Raw genomic sequence first — 27,364 nt, 5'->3', positions numbered from 1 at the left:
TACATGCATCCATTGTTAGGAGTGTTTGCATTCAAACACACAGACAGGATGCTCTTATTGTGAAGGTAACACGGAGGTCAGGCAGCGTGTGGAAGCTGCCTGGACATCGCATCGCTGCAGGGACGATTCTGAGACATGAGCGGGAGTTTAGGAGCGGGAAACCCAACAAAAACATTTGAAAATAAAGGAGATTTACTCAAGTGCGGTACAACAACACATTCTGACATCCATATTTGATGACACTGAGTAAATAAACGCATTAATTAAGCTCCTCCTCCCAAAATGCACCCGAGTTGCGATGGATGGGATGTCGATTTAAGATCCAAAAATCGTTGCCATGTAAAAACGTAAAGAATTTATTGCATTTTATTTTGTGTATTTTACTCCTTTATTTATTTATATTTACCCTGTTTTTATTTTTCATGAAAGTTTAAAAATGATTTCTGTAATTTTTCTTCATTTTAACAACTATCCGCTTTAATTCCCTTTTTTAACGTAAATATTTTATTTATTAAATTCCTTTTAATGTATTAGTTTATTTTACTATAAATTGGATCAACAGATTTGAAACCCAATTCTTTAATTTACTATTTTAATACAAATATATATATTTTTCCAATTATTTTTAATCGCTTATTTTATTTTAATATGAATTGAAAGTCATGAAACCCCATCTTTAATTTCCTATTTTAATATAAATTGTTCTGTGTTTTAAAATATTTTCTAAATGTACCTGTTGTTTAGGAACACACAGTTTCATCTGTAATAGAGGGGAGTTTATTTGTCCGTTTCCCATTATGCTCTCAACAACACACTGTATATATATCTTTAAATTACCTGCCAATAAAGGAGTAAAAATAACCATCTGCTGCAGAAACCCTGTCAGTTTCTTATTCACTGAAGCAGCGTGTGCTGAAATGAATGAACAGTGTTTCATCATCTGCTTTATTTCAAGAAAAGCCATTCTGGTTCGAGGCGGAAAATTGAAAAGTGGACATTTGAGTCGTTTGATGGTGATTGTTGGTGATTCAAACGAGGAGATTTAATTATATTAAATAAATAGGGTTTAAGGCGAGTTAATTACAAGCGACACCACGGCGTGTTTTAGTCAGGAAAACACAACAAAAAGCTAACGATTCAGATCATTTTTAAAGGCGTTGTTAGGGAGAAACATCTGGCAGAGGACGCTCAGTGACTGGGATGTGTGTGTGTGTGCAGGTAGACTGGTGATTACAGGTGTTCAGGTAACTCAAAATGTCTAAATATGCAGCCATTTGTTCATCTTTAGAGTCCATTGCCAGCAGAGCAACACATTTGCATTCGCTCAAAGTGCTTTTTGTGGTGAATGGAGGCAGCAGCGGTGACCTTGCAGCCAAACTGCGACGTGACTTTGTGTCTCGGGGAGAAAAAGCTTTTTATTTATAGATCAGCTGTGTGTCCATCAACCCTCATCGAGAGGAGAAGAGGAGGGAAAGTGTGTGTGTGTGTGTGTGTGTGTGTGTCGGTTTGAAGAACTTATACAGTCCTGAGCTTCAATTTCACTTAATTCCATTTGAATTTGGAGGTTGGGGGGGGGGGTGGGGGGGGGGGTGGGGGTGGGATGCTCTCTGCCTCTCTTTTCTCCATTAAAATTGCTCTTGTTTCAAACATTTGTCAAGATGCTAAACGAAGCAATGTCCGGACCATTACAATTGCAAATTACATGTAAATCTGAATCTCAAAATATGAAAGAAACCTGATTACAATAAGGATGTTTTCACTAATGTAAGACAGCAGTTCAATGTGACCTTAGAGAAGAAGAACCCAAAATATTTAGGATCACAAATGTGTCTTCTGCACATAGATTTAACAGGAAAACCTGCCTTTCTTTAAAGAGTCCTGCTGATGCTCAGGTGTATATCAGTATGTAGTGTCTCTACTTTAAAGAGTCCTGCTGATGTTCAGGTGTATATCAGTATGTAGCGTCTCTACTTTAAAGAGTCCTGCTGATGTTCAGGTGTATATCAGTATGTAGAGTCTCTACTTTAAAGAGTCCTCTCCTGCTGATGTTCAGGTGTATATCAGTATGTAGTGTCTCTACTTTAAAGAGTCCTCTCCTGCTGATGTTCAGGTGTATATCAGTATGTAGTGTCTCTACTTTAAAGAGTCCTCTCCTGCTGATGTTCAGGTGTATATCAGTATGTAGAGTCTCTACTTTAAAGAGTCCTCTCCTGCTGATGTTCAGGTGTATATCAGTATGTAGTGTCTCTACTTTAAAGAGTCCTCTCCTGCTGATGTTCAGGTGTATATCAGTATGTAGTGTCTCTACTTTAAAGAGTCCTCTCCTGCTGATGTTCAGGTGTATATCAGTATGTAGTGTCTCTACTTTAAAGAGTCCTCTCCTGCTGATGTTCAGGTGTATATCAGTATGTAGTGTCTCTACTTTAAAGAGTCCTCTCCTGCTGATGTTCAGGTGTATATCAGTATGTAGAGTCTCTACTTTAAAGAGTCCTCTCCTGCTGATGTTCAGGTGTATATCAGTATGTAGTGTCTCTACTTTAAAGAGTCCTCTCCTGCTGATGTTCAGGTGTATATCAGTATGTAGAGTCTCTACTTTAAAGAGTCCTCTCCTGCTGATGTTCAGGTGTATATCAGTATGTAGTGTCTCTACTTTAAAGAGTCCTCTCCTGCTGATGTTCAGGTGTATATCAGTATGTAGTGTCTCTACTTTAAAGAGTCCTCTCCTGCTGATGTTCAGGTGTACATCAGTATGTAGTGTCTCTACTTTAAAGAGTCCTCTCCTGCTGATGTTCAGGTGTATATCAGTATGTAGTGTCTCTACTTTAAAGAGTCCTCTCCTGCTGATGTTCAGGTGTATATCAGTATGTAGTGTCTCTACTTTAAAGAGTCCTCTCCTGCTGATGTTCAGGTGTATATCAGTATGTAGTGTCTCTACTTTAAAGAGTCCTCTCCTGCTGATGTTCAGGTGTATATCAGTATGTAGAGTCTCTACTTTAAAGAGTCCTCTCCTGCTGATGTTCAGGTGTATATCAGTATGTAGTGTCTCTACTTTAAAGAGTCCTCTCCTGCTGATGTTCAGGTGTATATCAGTATGTAGTGTCTCTACTTTAAAGAGTCCTCTCCTGCTGATGTTCAGGTGTATATCAGTATGTAGTGTCTCTACTTTAAAGAGTCCTCTCCTGCTGATGTTCAGGTGTATATCAGTATGTAGAGTCTCTACTTTAAAGAGTCCTCTCCTGCTGATGTTCAGGTGTATATCAGTATGTAGAGTCTCTACTTTAAAGAGTCCTCTCCTGCTGATGTTCAGGTGTATATCAGTATGTAGAGTCTCTACTTTAAAGAGTCCTCTCCTGCTGATGTTCAGGTGTATATCAGTATGTAGAGTCTCTACTTTAAAGAGTCCTCTCCTGCTGATGTTCAGGTGTATATCAGTATGTAGTGTCTCTACTTTAAAGAGTCCTCTCCTGCTAATGTTCAGGTGTATATCAGTATGTAGAGTCTCTACTTTAAAGAGTCCTCTCCTGCTGATGTTCAGGTGTATATCAGTATGTAGAGTCTCTACTTTAAAGAGTCCTCTCCTGCTGATGTTCAGGTGTTAAAGTTCAGAAAGCTCTTTATGTGTCTCATACTGCCTGTGCTGCAGCACCTCTTTTCACCCTCTGTCTGAAACCAGAGCCCAGTCTGCTCTGATTGGTTAGCTGGCTGGCTCTGTTGTGATTGGTCAACCGATTAGAGATGTCCCGCCCCTGAGCGTACAACCAGCCAAAAGAAGTGCGAGTGCTCCAAAGTGATGTCACTGTGTTCGGGAAGTAAACAAAGGAGTCCCATGGAGATTGGACACTACACAAAATGAACACGTTGTCCCATTTATTGGTCACTTGCAATTTATTTTTGCACTTGAGTTATTAATTGTAATCTATTCTCAAATTTATGTTCATTTTGAAAAATGCAAACACCAGACGAATGAACGTTGTAAAATCTTTACATGATCAATCTTTAAGCAACATATTACATGTATGTATAAATATTATCTATCTTTTTTGCATATTAAATATAATACTGTTACAGGACATGCACAACAAAATGAAACCATTATCTACATAAATAAGTAGCAGGTTTAATTTCTTGTTGATCTACTTTTTATTCATTTTTGCAATAATAACATTATATTTTAAGATTTTTAAACATTTCATTTTGTGTATTTTTACCTACTTTTGTTCTTGTATTTGATACTTTCATTTAATTCTGTTTTAACCTTTTATTTAATTACATACTATTGGCTTTTGGAACGTTTGAAAATGATTTCTGTAATTATTTCATTTTCATTTATTCTATTTTATTTGATAAAAAAACTTAAAATAAAACGTGGAAATAGAAATACAAATAACGGATGTAATACATTTGTTCTTTCCTGTTGAAAATAACTACTGAATACATTTGACATGCATTTACATCTTATTCTTTCTCCGTCGTCGTTATATATATTATTTCCTTTTAAATGTTTGAGGAGAATATTGAATTTGTTTTAATGCAAACAGTGCTTTCTCTTTGTCCCGATATCCAATTATTATCCAAAACAAACTGATTAATTCCATTTTAATGGCGCAGGAGAATAGGTATCATCATGTATTCATATTAAAGTCAATTACATGACATGAGAGGATTATTCCAGGTTACTTTACTAAGTATTATTGTGCAGTATTTACTTGAGTCATTTCTTTTCAGGCTATATATCCCACTAGATCTCAGAGGTAAACGATGCACTTTAAACTACATTTTCTCCAGATTATTATAGGATTGTTTGTAATTCCTCTTGTGTGGGAGTCATTAGAGGAGGCGCAGGTGTCTCGTGCAGCTGCTTGTTAACGGCTCTTGCTCCCATCACACGTTTTGTTTTTTCTGTCTGAGGAGATTTTTTAAGTTTCTCAGCTGCCTCTGATTTTCTCATGCAGAAACATGGAGCACCTCTGCCGTCGTGTTTCTGAGCACAAAGAGAAACGACTCAATCTGCCGCTGCCCAGCGACTCTGAGATAAGAGGAGTTCCCCGCTGCAGAAAAGATGGAGATATGAATCAAATCAAAGCCTCAGCTGATTGTTTTATCTGTCAGACAGAAAGGGCACGTTGGTATTATGTGAGGAGTACTTCCTGTTTGTTCTCCTCTTGTAATTAAAATGATCTTTTTATTCTTATTTCACATTTATTTTATTCATATTATATATGTATTTTATTTTAAAAATTTATTCTCATTTTATATCAATTTTATTTTTGATTTTACTCAAATTTCAACATTATTTTGTATTTATATTTAAATTATTCTTACTTTAATTTTTTTATCTTATTGTATTATTATTTGATATTTCTTTATTTGTGTTTTCATTTCATTATTGTTGAATTTTGATATATATTTAGGTGATTATTTCCTTTAATTCTGGTTTTATTCAGGCCTGTGTTTGATTCTGTGTTACTCTGTGTATATCGGGAGGGGGGAGATATCACTGTGTTCAGTTTTGTTTATAGTTTGTTTTTGGTTTGGTGAAGCGCTTTGTGATACCTTAAGTGCAATATAAATAAAGTTTAATGTGATTTAACTCATGTCTTCTCTCTGAATGCAGTATTTCTACTTTTCCTACAGAGTAACCGCCCTCCTTGCACCTCTCTGAGTCAGAAATTGCTCTAAACCCGTTGAATATTTCTCTGGCTGTGATCACATTGGGATTCACTGAGGGCAGAAATGAAATCATTACTAAAAGAGCATCATCTTAAGCCTGCATCTCCGGGGAGAAGTGAGACGCCTGCTGCCCCAGATTGCCTAAAAATGCAGATAAGAAACGATCGCGCGGCAGAAATTGGTCCTGCAGGACTATTACATCGCACAGATTAGTGGGAGATAATCATATAATGGGACCGATCGCTGCAAAACGACCCCATAAAGTCACCTCTGAATAAAGAACAGGCTGCTGAGTGGGAATAATAGAGAGAGTGTGTGTGTGTGTGTGTGTGTGAGTGTGTCTGTGTGTGTGGACAGCAGGGGGCGCTGCTCTGTCTTCACACACACTCACTGGTTCCCACTGGAGAGGAGAAGAAGTCCTCATATGACCTCCCAGTTCACAGGAGGAAAAAAGCCTCTTATAATGTGAGCTTTAACAGCGGCGTTGTCCACGCTGAGACACTTAGCGTCTGAAACCGCAGATTAGAAGAAGTTTAGAGGGTCAGGTGTTCGTTTCAGGTCACAGAGGGTGAGAGTTTTCTGAGAAAGTTGGAGGAAAAAGTCTCTAAAATTCAGATTTACACTGCAGAGTCTCAGGTCAGCCTGCAGGAGTCTTTACCTCTGCAGAAACTGAAAAATTCCTGCTTTTTCCTCCTTTATATTGTGTCTGCTGCATCTTTTGTAAAGCACTTTGAATTGCCCTGTGTTGAAATGTGCGAAATAAATAAACCTTTCCTAAAAAAGGTTTTCATGAAACGAGACGGAGTATGAAATGAATTCAAGATGGAAAATTCTGTATAATTAAAGCTGTTAAATCAAATAAAATTGGCTTTTAGTTTAGTTAATATTAAAGTAAAACAAATCCAATCATCTTTTAGGTTTTTTCTACAGTACAAAATGACGTATACATAGATTTAATTAAAATAATAATCAAAATAACCTTTAAAACTCCATCTTATTTGGTTAAAATAACAATTTAAGAGTAAATATTTATGCTGGTTTAGCTTGGATTACTTCTAATTAATTATTGATTGATTATTAGTTAGCAGGGTGTGATTCTACCTTTTAAAAAATGGACTTAACGAGTATTTTGACAATGTGTTCTACAGTATCACTACATTCACTTAGGTAAAAGCACTGGGTGCATCTGGCCTGCAAACAAGCTGTCGGATAGAAACACACTTCAGACACACACACTGTGCTCACACAGCGGAAACATGTCTTCACACATGTGACCGATCGACACACACTTGATAAACTTTATAAAAATGAGCACACACACACTGCTGATCTGAGGGAAACGGCTCAGATATTTCATGACTTCTCCAGCAGATAAAGGAAGCTTGTTCGTAGAGAAATAAAAAGAAGATATTTGTCCGTGAGATAAATTGTGACTGTTGACAAATCCTTCAGTGGATCAAAACAAATTCAACTTTCTGGCATCAGCGCTTTCTGCACACACACACACATTGGATTATCTGTCCCCTTTATTCACTCTAACTCCAGCTTTCTGACATGTTTTACAGACAAATTAAAAGTGACGGGAACACCTTTAAATAAGACACTCTGTTTAATTCAGATTAATGGTTGCACGTCACATGAAAGGTCTGCTTTTTAATCCATTTCTGCACACATGCCTGTCTTCATATCCGTCCGGAGACTGCTCAAAGGTAACAGACCCAGATCTTTACACTACCTTGAAAGGATGTATGTGCATAAAGACCCTGCATGCTTTTCTTCCAGAGGGACAAAGCATCTTTAGAGGAGAAATCTGCATTTCTGGATGATTTAAAGATGCACTTTCTCCTGTTCCTTTCTCCCCTTTCCCTCCTTTTCCATCCTGTTTAAGATCCCTGGCCTTTCACCTGACCCCAGGCCTTAGTAGGTGGGTGGGGGGTTAAAGTGTAATCCTGGTCCTAAGACCACAAAGGCTTTGGCCCTCGAGGGCCAAGGACGGCCACATTTTCTGAATTGCAAAGTTATCGCTTTACAAACGGACCTTAAATCAAAGCATTACATCTGCAGGACGCTTCCTTTAATCACTTTACTTTTACAGACTTTAAGGAGAGTTAATACATAAAGAAATGCTAAATACAACATTTATTTACTGCATTTATCACTGATATTCAACAGTAACTTTAATAATATAATACAAATAAACTGTAGTTAATTATGATTATTATTCTCAGTTTTATTACTTTTTATTAGTATTTAGTATTTCTACTATTCTTTAATTTTATTGTCCATCATTTTTTACTATTTTAATTATCATTATTCTAATTATTATTATTGCTTTTTTATCATTGTTTTATTTTTATTATTTTTATTTTATTTACTTTTATTGTTTTATCCTTTAATTTGCACTCACTGTATTTACTTTATTGAAGTGACATTGGTATCTTTCACATTTAATTATTTATTTCTGTATTATTTTCATGCTGTTGTTTTTGTCTTTCAATGTGGAAAAATAAATACAGCAATAAAGAAAATAGTAAAGAAAAATGTCATTGCATTCAATGATGAAGGGCAATAATGATCAGGTCCCCCATCAAGCAGAACACAGAATAAAGATCTGACGCGCTGCACTGATTTCACGAGACTTCCCTCCTTATTCCAGTTATTAAAAAGTATTCCACTTGTGCGTCAGGACAAGATCCGGCGTCAGAAAGAGCAGAGTCCTCTCTGTTTGCATCTCATGCCCGCCTCGGTCCAGAGCCGTTTACATCAATCTATTAACAAGAGTAATTGGCACGCAGCATCGTTACAGGCGACACATATTTTAGTCCATTCAGACGCTGATATCTGGCTGCTAGTGTACCGCTAATTGCTCGCTTAAGTAATCCATTAAGGAGTGTTTCTACAACAGCTTGCATGCTCCATTATCATTAGTTTCATTCTGAGGGAACTTAACAAACCTTCCTAACGGCCCTGAGCGCCTCTTTGCATTCAACCTACAGAAGAGTTTTAAAGAGGAGCGACTTCACAAGAGGTGGAGAGAGAAGGAGAAGTGAAGCGAGAGCTCTGAGGGACGCCTCTGACCTTTTTCCCAGGAGACGAGAGGGGGGAATTATGCATAAAAACTGATGTAAATTAATACAAACTAATCTTGTTTTGTTAATATAGGATGTTTGTTTAGTTCATATTAAACTGAAACAACTTTAAAGCCAAGTTTTTCCTTGAATTAAGTATAAAATGGCTTCAGATTCTGGATAAAAAAATACATATATATATTTTGTGAATTTGTTAAAACTCATTTTAATTTGGTAAAATTGTGGTTTTATGAGTTAATATTAGACGTACTATTTTCTTTTGTTAAAACAAGACAGCATCACATTACTTAAATATGGCAGATTCTGTGTAAAACACTCAATGGAAATAGATTAAAACCTCAACATTATTTGGTTAAAGTACACTTTTAAAGGTTAATATTAGACTGAAACTACTCCAAGTCATCTACTGTCTGAACAAGACAGCATACAATGACTTCAATATGGCAGATTCTGTGTAAAACAACTTAAAAACCAACTAAATCCTCATTAATATTTGGTTAAATAAGATTTTAAGGGCTAAAATTTGACTAAAAAGAGAGCAACTTCCAATCATTACCAAAAACTGTCCCTGCTTTAAAAAAACCCTGAAATTTCAGTGTTATTTGATTCACATTTTGAGAACATCACATGTTGTTTTGTGTTCCTTTGTTATTGAATATACTGTTTCTTTATTGATCTTGTGTTTTATACACACTTTTGCTGATTGCTTTTCCCTCTTCCTGCTGTTTATCATCTGAGTGTGTGTTTGAGAATTGTACTAAACCTTCAGCAGATATATAGATTAACTGAAGCGAGAGGTTTGATTGACGCCCCCCCCTCTTTTCCCAGGGTGGAGACGGAGACGAGAGAGGGGGACGGGGGACGGGGACACGGCTCTGCTGGTGTTGCGACTGTACAAAAGGAAGCAGATTTGCAGAGGAGGCGACCCCTGACCCCTAAAGCTGCAGAAAGGGTCCTCTCTGGCCCCTGCCTCACCCAATCAATCACCACCCCCCCACCCTGCTCAGCCGGACTGTAAGGGGACACTGGCAGACCCTCCCCCAAACATTCCTGTGAGGAAACTTTAGTAAAGGGGGAGAAATGAGTAAATTTAGTGAGAGAAGTGAGGAATAAACTTCCTGTAAAACTCCTGCTGAGGGTTGAAGTGAAATCTGTATTCCCTCACAGTCACATCACAACAGCATTCTCTGTAACCTGCACTGTTCTGTAGGCTCAACCTTTAAGTGAGAATAAAATACATTTAAAATAAGATTAAATACAAGAAGAATCAAAGCGACAGAGTGTCTGCTTTTTTAAGTTGATGATTCCTACTCTCAGAAGCATCCTGAAAGAAAGGAAATGTCCTCGATTTCCAGTAAAAAGTGGTGTGCATAGTAAAGAAAACAAGAAGCTCTTCCCTGAAATTTCAAAATGAAATCAGGGTTTTGTCTAAACCAGGTAACAGGGTCTCTCTCTTACTGGGGGCGTGCACTCAAACCAAAATGCAGATTTTCCCCTGAAATGTCAAAGTGATGCCAGGAAACAATATCTCTGTCGGTCAGAAAGGGTTTAATGAGTCCAGAGATATGGAGATGGGGTCAGATGTCGGGTCAGACGGCAGAGACAGCTTACGGAGAATAAATAGGGGATGGATGTCCGGTGGGTCTGCCGGGGGACGAGTGGCAGGCAGCAGGCTGACACTGAGACTGAGATTTCTGATCCTTTCTTTACTCTCCTTTTTTCTGGAGAGGAAGTAAAGGAACCAGAGCTCTGGATTTATTTGTTGTTGGAGGTGCAATATATGAATCAGCAGCTTTAAGACGTGAAGACACTATTATATTCTGCTTCGCTCTGATGCAGGACTTTCACCTGAAAGTGGGCGGGGCTTAATTTAGACCAGATGTGACGTAAGTGCCTCATGCTTTATTTTTGTAGAAAAACCCTGATACATTATGTCAGTATATTACCACCGGGCTTGTAACACATTACATTACATGCCTGAATGTGCTTAATGAGAGGCAGCTGTTCCTATAGATTAATCTAATGAAGGGAAACTGAAAAAAGCTGAAAATTGAGAGCAATAAGTGCAGTTTAAAGTCATCATCTTTTCTTTACTTTGAAAAGACCAACATTATTAACCAAAATCTGTGAAACTTTAAGCATTTCTTAATGGTTTTGGATACGAAGGAATGAAGGAGTTTTTAAATGGACACCTTGGATGCTCCTGGATAAAATAATATTAAAATATGACTCAGTTGTGACGTTGCATCGACTCCTAACAACACAACAGATACTATAATCCTGTAGCTGTGTTTCTGTTAGAGTTGCTGAAGGTCAGAGTACAGCGAACAGCTGGCCGCCGACACCTCAGAGACTCTCACCGTATTTGCTGGTGAATAAATACATAATTAAATGCTTAATTAATTTTCAGGAGAATATTTAAATACTACAGACAGGGGAGCAGGAGTGAAGGGCGGGATCAGTGATACTCGTTTATGTTCAACGGTAACTTTATTTTTACTGTTACATTAACAAAGGTTACTGATGCATAATATTAACACTTATTTAATGTAATGCAAAACACGGAAACAGCAGCCAATGCATATTGAAGTCACGGATCAGTGTGCATTATTATTATCAATATTATTATAATTATTAATATTCATTATCATCATCATTATTATTATTCATTATTATTATAATAATAATGAATAATAATAATGATGATGATAATAATTATTATTATTATTATTATTATAATAATAATTATTATTATAATAATGAATAATAATAATAATAATAATTATTATTATTATTATTATTATTATTATAATAATAATTATTATTATAATAATGAATAATAATAATAATAATAATAATTATAATTATTATTATAATTATTATCATTATTATTATAATTATTATTATTATTATTATTATTATCATTATTATTATCATTATTATTATCATTATTATTATTATTATAATTATTATTATTATTTGCATTAATTAATTAATTATGGTTAAAAAAATCCATCATTTTATTAATTTTAGAATTATTTGTATTATTATTATATTATTATTATTATGCATTTATTGAATTTATATATTAGTTTATTTGTAAACTATGTATATTTCTATTAACTATCTACTTTGATTATTCATATTATTTTCATATTTATTATTAATATATTTTTTTATTTTTTTATGAATTTGAATGATTTCATCTTAATTATAAACTTTATTTATGTTCTAACTTTTACTTATAGTACATTCGATATCGCACCACAGTAAACCTTTAAGTGCTTCTGCCATGACTCTCTAAATGCAGATATGAAATCCGAGCACACTGTGCACTAAACATCAGCACCATCATTATTACAACAGCTCCCTGAGATATAAAAGGAACCTGTAGAACCAGTTCAAACAGACCATAATATCATCACTGACCTGTGAGCTCAACATATAAAAAGTAACTCTACTCAAACACTGAAGAGAACATTGAAGGAACTCTAGTATTTCCATTCAATACTTCTCTAAGATTAAACCAGTGGAAAAACCGATTGAAAATTTACATTATCCAAAATATGACTACGAGTAAACATAAGTAATCAGACTATGGATCTAATACTGTCATATATATGATAATAAATCACTTATGGAGGACATGTTTCTGCAGAATGAGTACTTTAACTCTTAATTCTTCGTGTACATTTGATCAAATATGCACTTTTTCTTAAGTATTGAAGTATTTTGACATGAATGCATCAGGTACTTTTACTTCACAAGGATCCAAATACTACTTCTAACATGTATTACATTGGTTTAGCCTCTTTGCAACTCAACATCTGTGAGAAAAACTCACCTCTAGCAGGTATTTCTGTGCAGAAAGATCCACGCCTCTCAGGTTAAAACCGAGCAATAAAATGCGTCATCTGCTGCAGGAATGCTGCAGATCAGTCAAAATCAGTCTCTGCTAACACACCTTGAATAGGCCTTCGAGTCAGAAAACAGCGGACCTACTTTTCCTCCTCCTTCAGGTACAAATTAACCCTTTATTTTATTTCCTCCCCCTGCAGAGCTTATCTAGCGTCCACTCGTGGTTTTTGTTTTTGTGGCTGCCTGTAGAAGCTGAGCAGGTGCCATCTATCAGAACAATCTGCTCTCAGGGAAACCTGCTATTAACTGATAAGAGCCGCCTCGCTGCTGTAATGGGTCCCACTTGAGTTTGGGTGTATTGTCCTCGCAGCGGGCCACCTCCGAGACAAACTCCACTCAACAGCCGCCGCACAAGAGTTAAACTCACACTTCATTCCTGCACAGATCCAAAACTTCACCACGCTTATCAACCAAAGATCTGCTGAATAAATAACAAACAAATAATAATATTAATATTAATAATAATAATAATAGTGTTTTTCCTAGTGCAAATGAAATACAAATGAATAAAATAAATAATCTAAAATAAAGGCAAATAAATAAAATATAAAAATAATATAAAATAAAATGAAATAATTAATCAATAAAAATAATAATAATGTATTCTGTATCATCCTGCACTGAATATGTGAAAACATTAAGAAATCGTGATGCCTCAATTTAAAAGGAGACCATATTTGTTGCAGAAATATGGAAAGACGCCGATCTTTTGACCTTCTGAGTTTGACACGACCCCTAAAGATCATGTTCATAAAATACAGCTATATGTACCTTTGCTGTACAGATTTAAATGCACAATAAAGTAATCTAATCTCAACAGAAGGAGAGACAGTCGTAAAAACAAACATGTGCATGAGCATAGATTTAAGTCTGTCTTATGCAAAGACGAGGGAAGCCCTTCCTGCCCGTTCAGGAGGACTTTCATTCAGGCGATGTTCGGGAAGGCTGCCAAAATGCCCCATCAAAGATTGACGAGGGTTAAGCTCCTATAATCAATATGACACCGCTAAGTGCCCTTTGATGGAGCTGCACGCAGAGGAAAGACAGTCCTGTGTGCCCGGCTGCTCCCGCCACCACCAAACGCAGCATTTGTCCGAAAGCTAAATGGTCTTCTGAATGTCATTGTCACGGGTACATTAACTTTTATACGAGTCTGAGAGACGGAGTGAGGACGAGCGGCCATTTTCGTTTTCATTAGCGTCCATTAGGGCTGCCGTCACACGGAGAGGAGCAGAGGCAGTGTGCACAGCGGAGAGATTTCCTTCCTGCTCTTAAACTTTAAAAATTGATCTGGCTACAACCCTGAATTACAGGAAGAAAAGTCAGTCAGTATCACAGTATAAAAGCAATGTAACCTGATTACTTTTAAGATTGCCTCAATGTCCAACGGCAACAAGATAAAAGAAGTTCCCACCAAAGAGAGAAAACCAGAGAGGAAACTGTAGATTAAATTATAGGGTGAGTCCTGACAGTTTTATAGTTTAAAAGGGTGTTTTAGTTTGATATATGACAAAAACCAACAGTAGTTTTGCGTAATAAACCAGGCGTCCAACTACTATGAACTATTTTGTGCATGTCAATGGTCTGCAAAGGTTAAAATCCTCCATTGGACGTTACTATGGAACACTCACACTTTTATTGACTAGCGCTCCAACACATTGTGCGTGATAGGCTAAGGGGCGGGACATCTCCAAGCAGTTGACCAATCACAACAGAGCCAGCCAGCTAACCAATCAGAGCAGACTGGGCTCTGGTTTCAGACAGAGGGTGAAAAGAGGTGCTACAGCACAGGCAGTATGAGAAACATAAAGAGCTTTCTGAACATTAAAGCATGGAGACATGTCCCAGATATGAACCCCAGAATATGAACACTAAAATACACTTTTCTAAAATGACGTAATCCCGTTACATGTACCCCGTTACTAACACGCCTCTAAGATGCACCACGAGGATTCGGCAGCGCTTAAATCTGCCGGTGAGACTTGGTGTCTCCAGGCAACTGGATCTGATGGCTCCTTTGTTTGGGGTGAAAGGTTGGAAGCACTCGTACTAATCTCCTTGCTTCACAATTAAGGAACACAGGAGAGCTGCTCGAGCCTCTTCCCGCTCTCAAACAACAACAACAAAAAAAGAAAGGGGATTGAAAGGCTCCTCCATTGTCCCCCTTCTCTCTTCAGCGCCCTATACACTCCCCCCCTCCTCCCTTCCTCCACGCTAATCGAAAGGTATTTGCACTGTAAATTAAAAGGGCCCTCGCGCCGCTGCTGTTTTAACACGCTCTCCTAAGATGTCCACAAACAGCTCCGATCTAATTACAGAGGGAGATTTACTTCAAAATGCACAAAAGATCCCCGGCTATTGTTGACGTGGAGGCCAGTGTTCCTCACCCCTCTCTGTCCTCCTCCTCCCTCCTGGGTGAATCCCTTTTATTCTCAAAGTCGCCTCGCCAAGGTTAAAAAGCGATATCAGAAAGTGCGGAGCCCTCCTGACGAATCCTCTTTATTCCTCGTAGATTTTGCACTCCTTTCCCTTATCTATTTTTTTTAGAAACAAGCAGACCCCGAACAAAGACCTGCAAACGGGGAATAGCAGCAAACAAACAAAGACATTAACACTTGTGTGCAATATGTTCCTAAAGCTAATATTATATCCCGACTGGCTGCTCTTAGTCTTCCATCCATTACTGTAACTACACTTCTTTTATTGTATATATACTGCAGCTACCTACTTATCTTAATATATTTATTTTAAATACTTTGTGCATTTTTTACAATAGTTTTCTAATTCTTCCGTCTCTATCTATTTTTTTTATACCAATATGTCTGTGTAGTACATTTCTATACATTCCTGTAGCTTAGGGAGATTGAAAAGTATTCAATGTATTCAATATTTTCTTTATGTTTTGTATTTAGACAGACATATGTTTGTATTGTGCATTTTATTATATTTGTTTCTTATTAAATCTTTTAAATATTTGTAATGTTTGAAAACCCTGCTGCTGTGATTAATAAAGCATCTATCTTTGCTGTAACAATGTAAATGTCTCCTCTGTGTGACGAATAAAGGAATTCTGATTCTGATTCACCCGAGGATTTGTCCTGACAAAGCATCGCCGGGGTTGCATTGTGACGTTCGCTGGAGACACATCCTCAGGGTCAGAAAAAAGAGGGTGGTTATTGGCTGGCTAGATTTGCAGTGTGTCCTGCTGACTTCCATTTTATGGCCTGTGAATTGCAGAGCCCTCTGGGAGTCTATAATCCATCCCCCCTCCCTCCCTCCTTCACCCCTACCTCCCACTGCCCATTCCACATCATTTTATTGGCCTCTCTGGATGTGAGGCTGCTGTCCCTGCTTTACAATGATCCATCCATGTGGGGATTCTCCTGCAGCCACCACCGCACGGACATCCCAATTTGCTACTATACTGGATCCCACCCACCTATTCCACCCCCTCCTTAATAATAATACCAGCTCCCTCCCTGACATGCTGTTGTCCCACAGTTTCCTGTGGCGATGCATCAATGCGACTGTGCCCACCATGACACTAAGCCTCGCAGTGCAGAGGCCCAGTTGGGTCTTTTTCTCAATGAATGAAGCTGGGTGCCGTGCCAACTCTCATTCACACATCTCATCTCATTTACACACATCGTCTATAGAGCGGTGCGGGGATGACGTATTTCTGTATGCCGATCTGGAAGTTAGCATCTCCCCTGGTTTCCTCTACAAAAAGCCAATGGGATTTATACATTGGATTTGGAATATTGCAGGACAGAGCATGTGGTCCATATATTAACGTCACTAAATAAATGAGAATCTACGCTATAGAGTTGTGGAGGAATTTGTTTGTTTTTTTAGACCTCGCAGGGCTCCAGAAAAAAACAATGGGATTTTTCCATTGGATTTTCAGTTGTTGCAGCAAATAAGCTCTGAGGCTAGCAAACGTTTATGATACGTACACATTTTATTTAGCAGGATGATAAGCTAACATTAGGCTATCAAGGAACTACAGCACGGTCACATGACTTCACGTCACCACCGCTAAGCTAAAGGCGGCTAATGTTGGGCTATAAAGGAACTACAGCACGGTCACATGACTTCACGTCACCACCGCTAAGCTAAAGGAGGCTAATGTTGGGCTATAAAGGAACTACAGCACGGTCACATGACTTCACGTCACCACCGCTAAGCTAAAGGAGGCTAATGTTGGGCTATAAAGGAACTACAGCACGGTCACATGACTTCAAGTCTCCACCGCTAAGCTAAAGGCGGCTAATGTTGGGCTATAAAGGAGCTACAGCACGGTCACATGACTTCAAGTCTCCACCGCTAAGCTAAAGGCGGCTAATGTTGGGCTATAAAGGAGCTACAGCACGGTCACATGACTTCACGTCTCCACCGCTAAGCTAAAGGCGGCTAATGTTGGGCATGATGACGTTTAGTCGTCTCAATTTGACACTTATTAGCAACCACCGTTTTTTTATTCACCAGCGGGGTATTTACTGACTTTTTTTAAACAAATTTCAGGCTAACAACCAGAAACACATTCAGAAAACCATTTACTTCTAGACGAGGGGACAGGAAGTGGGGAAATGCTGCATTTCTCGGTTTTGGCAGTCATTCCTGCACCACACTATAGAGAACCTACAGCAGTCATATTTACTGACATAGTTAATGTCCTTATATAAGGCATCTTATCAAATATCCATTTAGAAACTCATTGACTTCCAGACGAGAGAGCTGGAAGTGCTTAAATGGTAACTCAGTTCCACGTTTGAGGACTCATTCCTGCACCACTCTTACTACAGGGTCAGTCTGAAGCCCTGCTTGGTATCCATCAGCCAAACGGAGGATCTTCCTCCGCCTGGAAAAACTCATTTAGATCTTATCTGGGGAAAAATTTGTTTGCTGCGACAGCGAGGCAGGAGAAGTGACTGTAGTCTAGCTAGTGCCACTTGATTTAATTTAGCCCCCGATAGTGTCTGTGACCACTTCTTATTTTGGGAGGTGAGTGAGAGTGAGTGCTAAGGAGGGGGAGATGGAGGGAGGCGATGAGAAAGAGCTATTTGTTTACAGAGGGAGAGGGAAAAGGAGCACTGGAGATTTAACAGATCGCTGTACAAACACTGAGTGAATAGATATTATAAAGTACAACAAGCAGAGACAATTTGATGATATCATTCTCTAGTTTTCTTTTTCCTTTTGCAAATGTGTCTTATGTTAGAGAGACAGACAAAATATTACCCTCATGAAGTAATACTCTGATCTTTAACTTAAAGAGTACAAATTCTGCTAATTTTCAGGGACATATGTGTATTGTATGCTTCTACTGTGACATGTTTAATGCACACACACCTATATAACACACACCACGAAATGGAAAACCCCACAAAGCAAATGAGTTGTAGTAGAGTAGAATAGCATAACATAGAAATGCTCAACTAAAGAACCCATATCTGTTCTTAAGAGCAGGACTTGAGTCATTTTAGACGCAGCTTGATATGTTTTTGAGTGATGCTGAATCCATGAGTGTTACCCGGGTGCCAAGATTTAAACTCACCAGATGACACAGACAGGAAGTCAACACGTGGATATTTTGTGATCAAAAGTCTGAATGCTAATGCACATCTGCTGCTTTAGCGCAGTTAGCCTCGTAAACATGGATATTTTCCATTTACAGAGATCATTACCAATAGTAGCCGGTCAGTGGAATCACACATGCAGGCGGTTGCATGTTCCTGTTGTGTGTGTGTGTGTGTGTGTGTGTGTGTGTGTGTGTGTGTGTCTGTGTGTGTGTTTGAGAGCAACACGTGTGTGGCTGTGGCTGCCCGGGCTGCAGGAATATTTGCTTTGCTTATCGCCGCCCTAATGCTCACTGACAACTTAATAACATCACAATTAACTAAATGCTAAACAGATGCCAGCGCTGGACTAATGTGATTGAGACAATCGGCACTTTTGACGTGACCCCTGTGCAGCGCTGCCATTGGCCTAATTTACTTGAGTGACATGACTGGAGTGTGTGTGTGTGTGTGTGTGTGTGTGTGTGTGTGTGTGTGTGTGTGTGTGTGTGTGTGTGTGTGTGTGTGTTTGTGCTAGCTGATTGCAAGGCCACCGGCGAACAAATTACGAGGAAGAAAATAAATAACTCTGATGGGAGCACAGGGATTTTAGCCTTTGCAGACCATTTACATGCACCAAAACCCATATAACACACTACAGGAAAGGGAAACCCCCCCCCCAAAAAAAAGTTAATAGGGCCTCTTTAAGTTATAGATCTGAGTACGTCTTCCACCGCTGCCTGCATGCTCTCCTCTTTTGCCTCTTTTTCTGTCCCTCGCTCCTCCCTTTCTGCCGCTCTCCCTCCAGCCAAACTATTTCTGGCTTGAGAAGAGAAAGTGTTTACTCTGCGGCAGAGGCCTGCTGGAGTCACGCTGTGTTCCCACTGGCTAAACCCACCATTGCCACTCCATGGTTTGCATATTTTCCCTGTATTACAAGACTTTAAAAAAAGGAACGGAGGGAGACGAGGGGAGAAAGAAAGGAGTGAGCAGCTTCCCCCCCTTTCTATTATATGTGGATTTTCTTTGGCACTGCTTTGTATATATGTGTGTGTGTGTGTTTGTTTGTGTGTGTGTTGAGAGGATTCATGTATAAACAGGAACACCAACAGTCGGACAACAAATTCTTCAGAGCTCTCATTTCTGCACGGGTCACATGAGAGAATCTGGCCTCATTCTGATGGATGATGGTGCAGATATCAGTGCATTTAACAGAGCACGCACTCGGATATACATGGTGCAGACTGGCAGTTATAAGGCCTTTAAAATGCATAAAATCACCAGTTAGAAATCTGCATTTTCCAGACTAAAAACAAACCAAGAGTCATTTACCTCCAATTCATTTGGTGTTTGTTTGCGAGGCTGTTCTGTGAACACATTCTGACCTTTCGCTTCCCTGCACAGTTTAATCAAGAGGAATGTGAGGGTGGTGTGTTTTACCAATAAAATACAAGAGCTATAAATTATGGTGAGGGACCAAAACAATCTAATGAATAAAGAGAGATAAAGATAGCTTTACAGAGATAAGGGAAGGGTGAGAAAATCTGCAGCTCAGAAATGTTGGACAGAGAGAGGCTGCAGGAAGTGGAAATGACACATTGGAAGTGAATGGTTTTAACAACATTTTCCTAATCACAGTGTGGGGCAAGATGATACAATGTGTACAGCGGTAATGGATATCTGCCAGAAACATTCACTTCTGTTTGAGTAACTTTACCAGATTTCCCAGGATGAACATATATACATCAAACAGCTGCTTTAATCTTTCTGCTCCTGACTACAGCAGGATATTCTCTGCTAAAATCTGAAATATAAACCCATCAAAGTAGTGCAAAAGTTAGCATCTCTGTGATTCCCAGGACAAATATCCAACGGGATCTCGTTGACTGAGAAGAGGGAACAGGAAGTGCTGAAATGCCGACTCATTGCAGGGTTTAAGACTCACTTTTGCACCCCTCTATTTACAGATAAATCCTCCTTTAAAACTCAATATTAGAAATAAAAACAGCTCATTTGATGCACAAGTTGATGTTGGAGAAACTTCCCTTAAGGAGGAAAAGGCTCGAGAAATTTTACTTGCAAACCTTGTTATTTGACATACGGTTTCTACTCTATAAAGGCAGCTACAGCAAGGGGATTCACTACCAAACCTCAGTATCTTATTTCCAACATTCTTCCTTTAACAAATTTGATAGATGATGGAAAAACTCAGACAACCATCCAGGCCATGACTCATACATAGTCAGAATCAATATATCTAATCAGAAACACAAATATTAGGGGGTTTTCTTCTCCGTTTTAACGGGTGACATCGACTGCTATTTAAACTTTATTATAAAGTGCAGTTTGGAGCGGTCTCATCTCGGTATGCACATCACATTATGCTCGGCTTCCTGCCAATCACTACATGATGAAACTGAAGTGTCCACGAAGAAATCTTCCTTATGTAAGCATGTGCAAAGCTACTTTAAGACTCGGCGCATACACGGCATAACAATCTAAAAAAAAGGGAGTAGTAAATGAGCGACACCTAAATGAGAGCCGTGTTTTTAATTCAAGGGTGAAAGCTCGACGACACGCTGCTTGCAACAGGCGAGTCCCAGGTAGCAGGAATCTAAACACTGATGTGATGCCATCCAACTTGGGGAAATATGTGACAAGAATTAGCCGTCTGTAGATGTAATGCGACTCACAAGTGCCTCTGGCTCCTGAACACAGGCATTCCTGGGTTTATTTGTTAGTGTGTGTGAGGGGATGGTTTGCAGTGTGTTTGCCACATGATGTTTTGCTGATAGTTACCATTGGCATCGAACCAGTACCCCCCTCCCTCCCCCCCACACACACACACACCCTCACTGACCTCCAAACTATTCCCTTTTTATGGGTTAACACCAACCTTACCTAGAGTAAGAGGCTGTTAAGAACCATGTGTTTAATGGTGGAAAGTATTTAGGAAACTACTTCACTTAAGTACAGTTTAAGGGTCGAAAATGTGGTATTTTACGTTCAACCTTTACTCCACTACTATTTTTACTGCACTAGATTTATAGGACAGCTTTACTTACTTTACAGTAGTATATAAAGTAAGTACAATGAGCTTTTTGAACACTAAAGCATGGAAAGATGTCACAGCAGAGGCACCAAATGCAGATATGAAGCTGAAGATGAGCCTCTTATTTTGAGGGTAATACTGTTCTAGTAGGATATTAAATGCAATTTGTAGAAGAGTGTATTTACAATTTAACTTGGGTAAAATATCCAAGCTGAATTTGTGTAATGCACAACATCTACAGTCCAGTTTTGAGAGAGGAAATCTGAAGTCTCAGGCTACAATGCAACACATAAACATAGGACAAAGAACAAATGGAAAAGTTGCAGGAATAAGAAAAACGTATATATAGATACTGAATGCTATAATACAACATGTGCATTCTCCCACCATTGCATGTGACATATACCAAAGAGAGGAAAAAAAGCTGTGGATAAAGTGTGAGAGAGGGTTTGAATCACACTGCAGCTGACCAAGGACACACCACAATAGTTCCCATTCAGAGCGACAAGAAACAGCCTCAGTTTCGGAGGCCAAATATTGTCATCAGAGAGCATTAGCCAACGGCTGAAGCGCTGCCAAGAGGCAGGCAGAGATCAAATCTGGCTTTGATGGCCAACAGTAACCCCATGCTCCCCCCCCCCCCCACCCCGATGTTTTGCGTCTCGGGCACTGTACACACAGACATTTCTGTATAAATAAATCCATGTTGGTTTTCCAGCTCTCACTGGTTTAACACTGTGCTGTGGAGCTGTTGTTGTTGTTGTTGATTGTTGTGCTGGTATATCCCTATTTATACTTTCTAATAACTACAAAAACATACTCAGTTTAAGAAATAGACATGTATGACTTAGGACATGTGGTGTTCTTGGGGTAAAGTATGGCTTCGTGGTGGCGCCAGATGAACAGCAACTTCCAAACCAAAGTGTTCATCCTCTGGGAGCATGAACGTGTTCATTATTAGACTTATCCTAGTATTTGAGATGTGTTGTAGTATGTAAAGGGACTAGAAGAAAGTCCTTCACAAAGGAGGTTAAAAACAGAGGTTACTTTCTGTAACCCTATTCTATCAAATCTGCCTCATCATATGTTGTAAACCTGGGGGGAAGTTAAGTGGTAAAGCTTAATTATTAACCACTTTAAGTAGTGTAAAGTGCACAGAGTTAAACCGGGAACCGGGCAGAGTTATTATAGTAACCCTGGTTCAGTAAGAACTGCCCCTTCATATTGTACCTGCAGCCAGACTCTGATCCCTGAGAGCGGCTCAACACATGATTACTATACTATAACTGCTTATGTGTGGCAGGAAAACACGTCTGGGCTGCTGCTGCTGCTGCGCCCGAGACCCCCCACCCTCCACCCCCCACCATTCGTTCCAGACTGGAATTTCTATATTTAGAGCGCTGCTTTCCGCTGTTATGGCTCTTGGATCATTAGCCTCGTTTAACCCTCCTTTACCTTCATGGATCTGATTGGTTGAGGGCATGCCCTGCAGGAGTAACCCCCCATATCCTGCACCTTCCCCTCTTAAAGGGTAGGAGGGGGGGCATGAATGGATGCACAGAAACAGTGGAGCCACACAATGGGAGTCTGAGGGTCACGGCTTCAGATCAAGGACGAAACAATAAGATGATGATGATTGGGGCTATTTTGGTTTTAATTGGCATTAAATTAACACTTTGAATCTAAATGTATCTTTTCTAACTCGAGTATTTTTGGTTATTCTACTTGGGTATATACTTTTAATGCAACTATTCTTCTACTCCAAAGCAATTTAAAGACAAATATTCCACTTTAATGTTCACTTTATTTATTTCACAGCTTTAGTTTTGAGCTTTACTTAAAAAAAAAACATGTTTTTATAAATATAATATGTGTCGTTTGTTTTCAGTTAATACAAGAACCACTGAACAATTAATCATTAAGCCAATGAGAGAAAATCATTTGCATTGGAATTAGGTACTCTAAATACTTTTAGCTTTTTATAGCTGCGTACTTTCACATAAAGAACATCTTCAGTCAGGACTGCAGGAGTCATTTTACAGTGTGGTGTTAGTGCTTTTACTGAAGTGCTAGTTAAGGAGGATCTATTAGCTCTGCGGTTACCCTAATCTTTTCTAAAATACCCCTATGATGACAAAGTTTCTGAGCAACACAGAGAAACTCCCAAACGCTCCAGCACATACCCTCATCCCAAACAAATCAAGTTCCTAACGATGGTGGAATTTTGAGTCAATCCTTCCCCTAAATTAAAGAGTTCACCCGTCTTGAAGCTGTTCTGGGTCATCACACATCTGCTTCAGGGGGATTTACTTTCTTCCTATTTACATCTTGGCACCTACATCGCGCTCCTCTTCCAAAATCTTCATCGCGAGCGCTGATAAACAACCCCGGCCTGCCAAGATCCCCCAGTTTGTTGATTACTGTTGGGTCTGTTTTGATTTAAGACGAAGGGGGGGACTAATCTGAGATGATGTGATCTAGCTATCTGTCAATCCACCAACACACACACACACACACACACACACACACACACACACACACACACACACACACACACACATACACATACACATACACATACACATACACATACACACATACACATACACATACACACACACACACACACACACACACACACACTTGTGGAAAAACACAAACAGACTGGGGGTGTGAACGGGACCTGGTGATGCCATGTGATGCAAAATGTGTCTCAGTTTGAATGTGATCTGAGCGTTCGGGACAAACCATGCAACGCAAACACGGCGCTACAGCAGAGGAAATTATATGCTTTTGTTTGTTTTTGTGGTCTGTGTGTGTGTTTGTGTGTGTGTGTGCGTGTGTTCCTACCAGTGTGTATCTGCCGATGAGACTCCAGAGATTCCTCTGTCTGGAACTGGGCTCCACACTGGTCACAGACTATGGCCTTCTCACCAGCTGCACGACAGAAAGGAGACAGAAACACGGACGTTCATTACATATTCACACACACAGAGGGGATTAAAGTAAAGGCGGAGACAAAATACATATTATTTAAATGCACCTTTGAATCTGAAAGCCCCATTTCCACAGAACCATGTCTAAATATGTCATATGTGCGTCTAGAGTGCTTTTTCTTTAGGAAACAGATTGGCTGATGTTGGAAATGATGTTCTCCCTGATACTGTGTAATCTGAAGGCTTCGGCTTTGATCGGTTTTTATTTTTCTTTGTACAGATAAGGGACTCGCACATAAAAAAATCTGTATGACTTTTATCATACTTTTTTACTGCTGACAGCTTATCTTTATACTTGTTTTAAAGCCACTAGACTCCATTGACAAAAGCAGCAATGTTACCTTACTCAATGAGGTTTGAAGTCTACTGCTGAGTCAATTCGTAAATTTGCATTGTTATATAATTACTCCAAAGTACACACGACTACGGACCTCACACCACCCCACTTTAAAAACACTGACCTTTAATATGAAAGGAAAAACATTTAGGAAATCTGAATTTTTTGAATATGAGTTTAAGTTAAGAAAAGTTAAGTTTAAGAAGGCTGTAAAAAAAGTATGTGGGGAAGTCCTTCACTTAAGGCTTAAGAACAGCTTAAGGGTCTAAAATGTGATTTTACTTTCAACCTTTACTCCACTACTTTTCAGAATCCTCTTTTTACTGCACTAGATTTATAGGACAGCTTTACTTGCTTTACAGCAGTATATAAAGTAAATAAAGTTAGCTTTTTCAACACCAAAGCATGGAAACATGTCACAACAGAGGCACAAAATACAGATATGAAGCTGAAGATGAGCAGAATAAAAAACACTAAACTTTAAAATGTAAGGAAGAAATATTTCTGCAGGACATCTTAAAAATATCTCAGTGAGTTTAGGTTACCTTTTAATCGTGAAACTGAAGCCATTATCACAAAAACATTGTGTCTATTCCTAACCCAGTTGGTTATTTTGCATTAATGTGGTTTAAAGGGTTGAATCAGCTTCATAAAATGAGATATTACTCTGACTTTTGACCTCATATAACTCCACTTCAAACAATCCCTTTAACGTGAAAGGCCAAAACCTTTCTGCTTTTCATCTAAACTTAAACACTTTTCTGGCAGCACGTTCTGCTACTTGTTGAGGCCTTTGAGCTACGTTCTGGATTGCCATGTGAACCTTTACTTTACTGGTACACTTCAGAACAATAAAAGCCTGGCAGGCACATATAAATAAGTACCTCATGCAACCCCACTTCAAGAAATCAAAACGTTTCCCTATAATATGCAATTTCTGCTCCTGATTCATAGCCAGGTTCAGTAAACTGTTCTCGCACCACACTTTGCTACTTGTATGTCCCTCCCTGGAGCTCTGGTCTGAATGTTAACCTGTACTTTATGAACGTGTACAATAGTGTACAACAATAAAAAGAGAGACAGGAACCTGGCGTGCACACACACACTCAGGCTGCTTTGGAAGGGCATATCAGATCAGGCCCAGGCAAACGACTTTTTATGGCTTGGCAACGAGTACTGTACATGCCATACACATCACACATCAAACAGCACGCACACACACACACGCACACACATTTTAACATCTGGATATTTCTGTGCGTGTGTGTGTGCAAAAGAGAGGCGTGCATGTGTGTGTGTGTGTGTGTGTGTGTGTGTGTGTGTGTGTGTGTGTGTGTGTGTGAGGTTTCCACACTCTCCCCACCAGACCTTGGTTTGTTCTTGGCACGTTCTGCCGGGTTACGACACCTCCACAGAGAGAAAGAGAACACAATGAAAACAGGAAGCCAGTTCTTAGATGACAAAAAAAAAGAAAGAGACGGGGAGCGATGGCTTGTGTGGTTTTGCAACCGCTGTGACATTAGGGAACAGCCTGTACTGTAATAAGCTCGACCGAAAGCAGAAATGACACGGACGTACACGGCGCACAGAGTGCCTGCCAGTGATTACGCAACAAGTCATGCAAAGGGTTGTACGAGTGGGCTTGACTGGATCGTAAGCCACCGCAACCTTTTAAAACCAGTGCTATCACAAGATTCATTTCCATTTAACAACTCAAAAGACAAGAGCTGTGAGCGATGTCCTTTTCTCTTTTTTTATTTGGCTGCATATTCACGAGGCATAATCTGCTGTGCGGAGCGTATGGCGCGCCAGTGTCAAATGCACAGATGAGCATATGGCCGAATTAGCCGGCAAAAAGCAGCCACTTAACCTTTGGAGAGCAAGACATGTAGAGGAGATGTAGACAGAGTCCCCCAACGCTCCCACTGATGTCCCTCATTTGCATTAATCACAGCGTCCCTCTGCTGCTGCTTTAACCCTCTCCTTTAACGTTGTTGTAGAAACTGTGAGGTTTGTTTCTCTACTTTGCTGTGGTGCCTCTGCTCAAGTGCATTGGACTTTTTCTAACATACTGATTTAGGCTCATCTGTCAAATCATGCAACCCCTTCTCTCATGTGACCAACATACATAGAAGAAGGCGTATATCGAGATTACAGCCAGTTTACATGTGAATACTCTACATGTTGCCAAGGGTGAAAGAATTTGGGCATTTTGCTGAAGCTAATGAGTTTCTTAATGTAGGAACAGATCGTGCTAGCAGTATGATAGCACAGATCATTTTCCATGCACATTATAGAGAGGGGAATCACTATATTGATACTGTGCTACATATGTCCTGTCAGAAATCATACTGGAATAAAGTAGTAAACCTCTGATTGCGAATACCAGTTTGTCATGCGGCTCTTTATTACACCACATGTGTATTTGTATTTCTCCTCCCACAATACAAGTTAATAACAGTATGTAAAACCAGTGATTACTCATGATTAACACAAGTGTGCAACACTTAATTCAGTGTTGTGGGGGGCCGGGCGCGTGTGCTATAAGGGCCTGGGGGTGGTTTTAGTGCAGGGCATGCCCCAGCCTGTGGCACAGGGACATAAATCGTCAGGAAATGCCTGCATGGTGTCTGCTTCAAGGAGAAAGGAGTTGTGTGGGGTCACCGTGGGGCAAATGTGGGAGGAACCCGGGGTCCAAAGAGCCAGGCAGCCACCCAGCCAGATGCCCGTCACTCCAGTTAGCC

At 39.3% G+C, this 27,364-nt stretch overlaps 1 protein-coding gene across 2 annotated transcripts in view; it reads right to left on the bottom strand.

The window, feature by feature from the left end:
• The window catches only part of zbtb16a (zinc finger and BTB domain containing 16a), a 138,428-nt gene that overhangs the window by 24,984 nt on the left and 86,080 nt on the right, over positions 1–27,364 (bottom strand). For both annotated transcript variants that reach the window (XM_063894569.1, XM_063894570.1), the window contains one exon: positions 24,138–24,224. In XM_063894569.1, coding sequence (XP_063750639.1) covers positions 24,138–24,224 — 87 coding nt within the window. The remainder of the gene's footprint in view (positions 1–24,137; positions 24,225–27,364) is intronic.

This window comes from Eleginops maclovinus, chromosome 11 (assembly GCF_036324505.1).
Source record: "Eleginops maclovinus isolate JMC-PN-2008 ecotype Puerto Natales chromosome 11, JC_Emac_rtc_rv5, whole genome shotgun sequence".
Lineage (NCBI taxonomy): Eukaryota > Metazoa > Chordata > Actinopteri > Perciformes > Eleginopidae > Eleginops > Eleginops maclovinus.
Note: the sequence above shows the minus strand (reverse complement) of the source record. Positions and strands in the feature narration are given on the sequence as shown.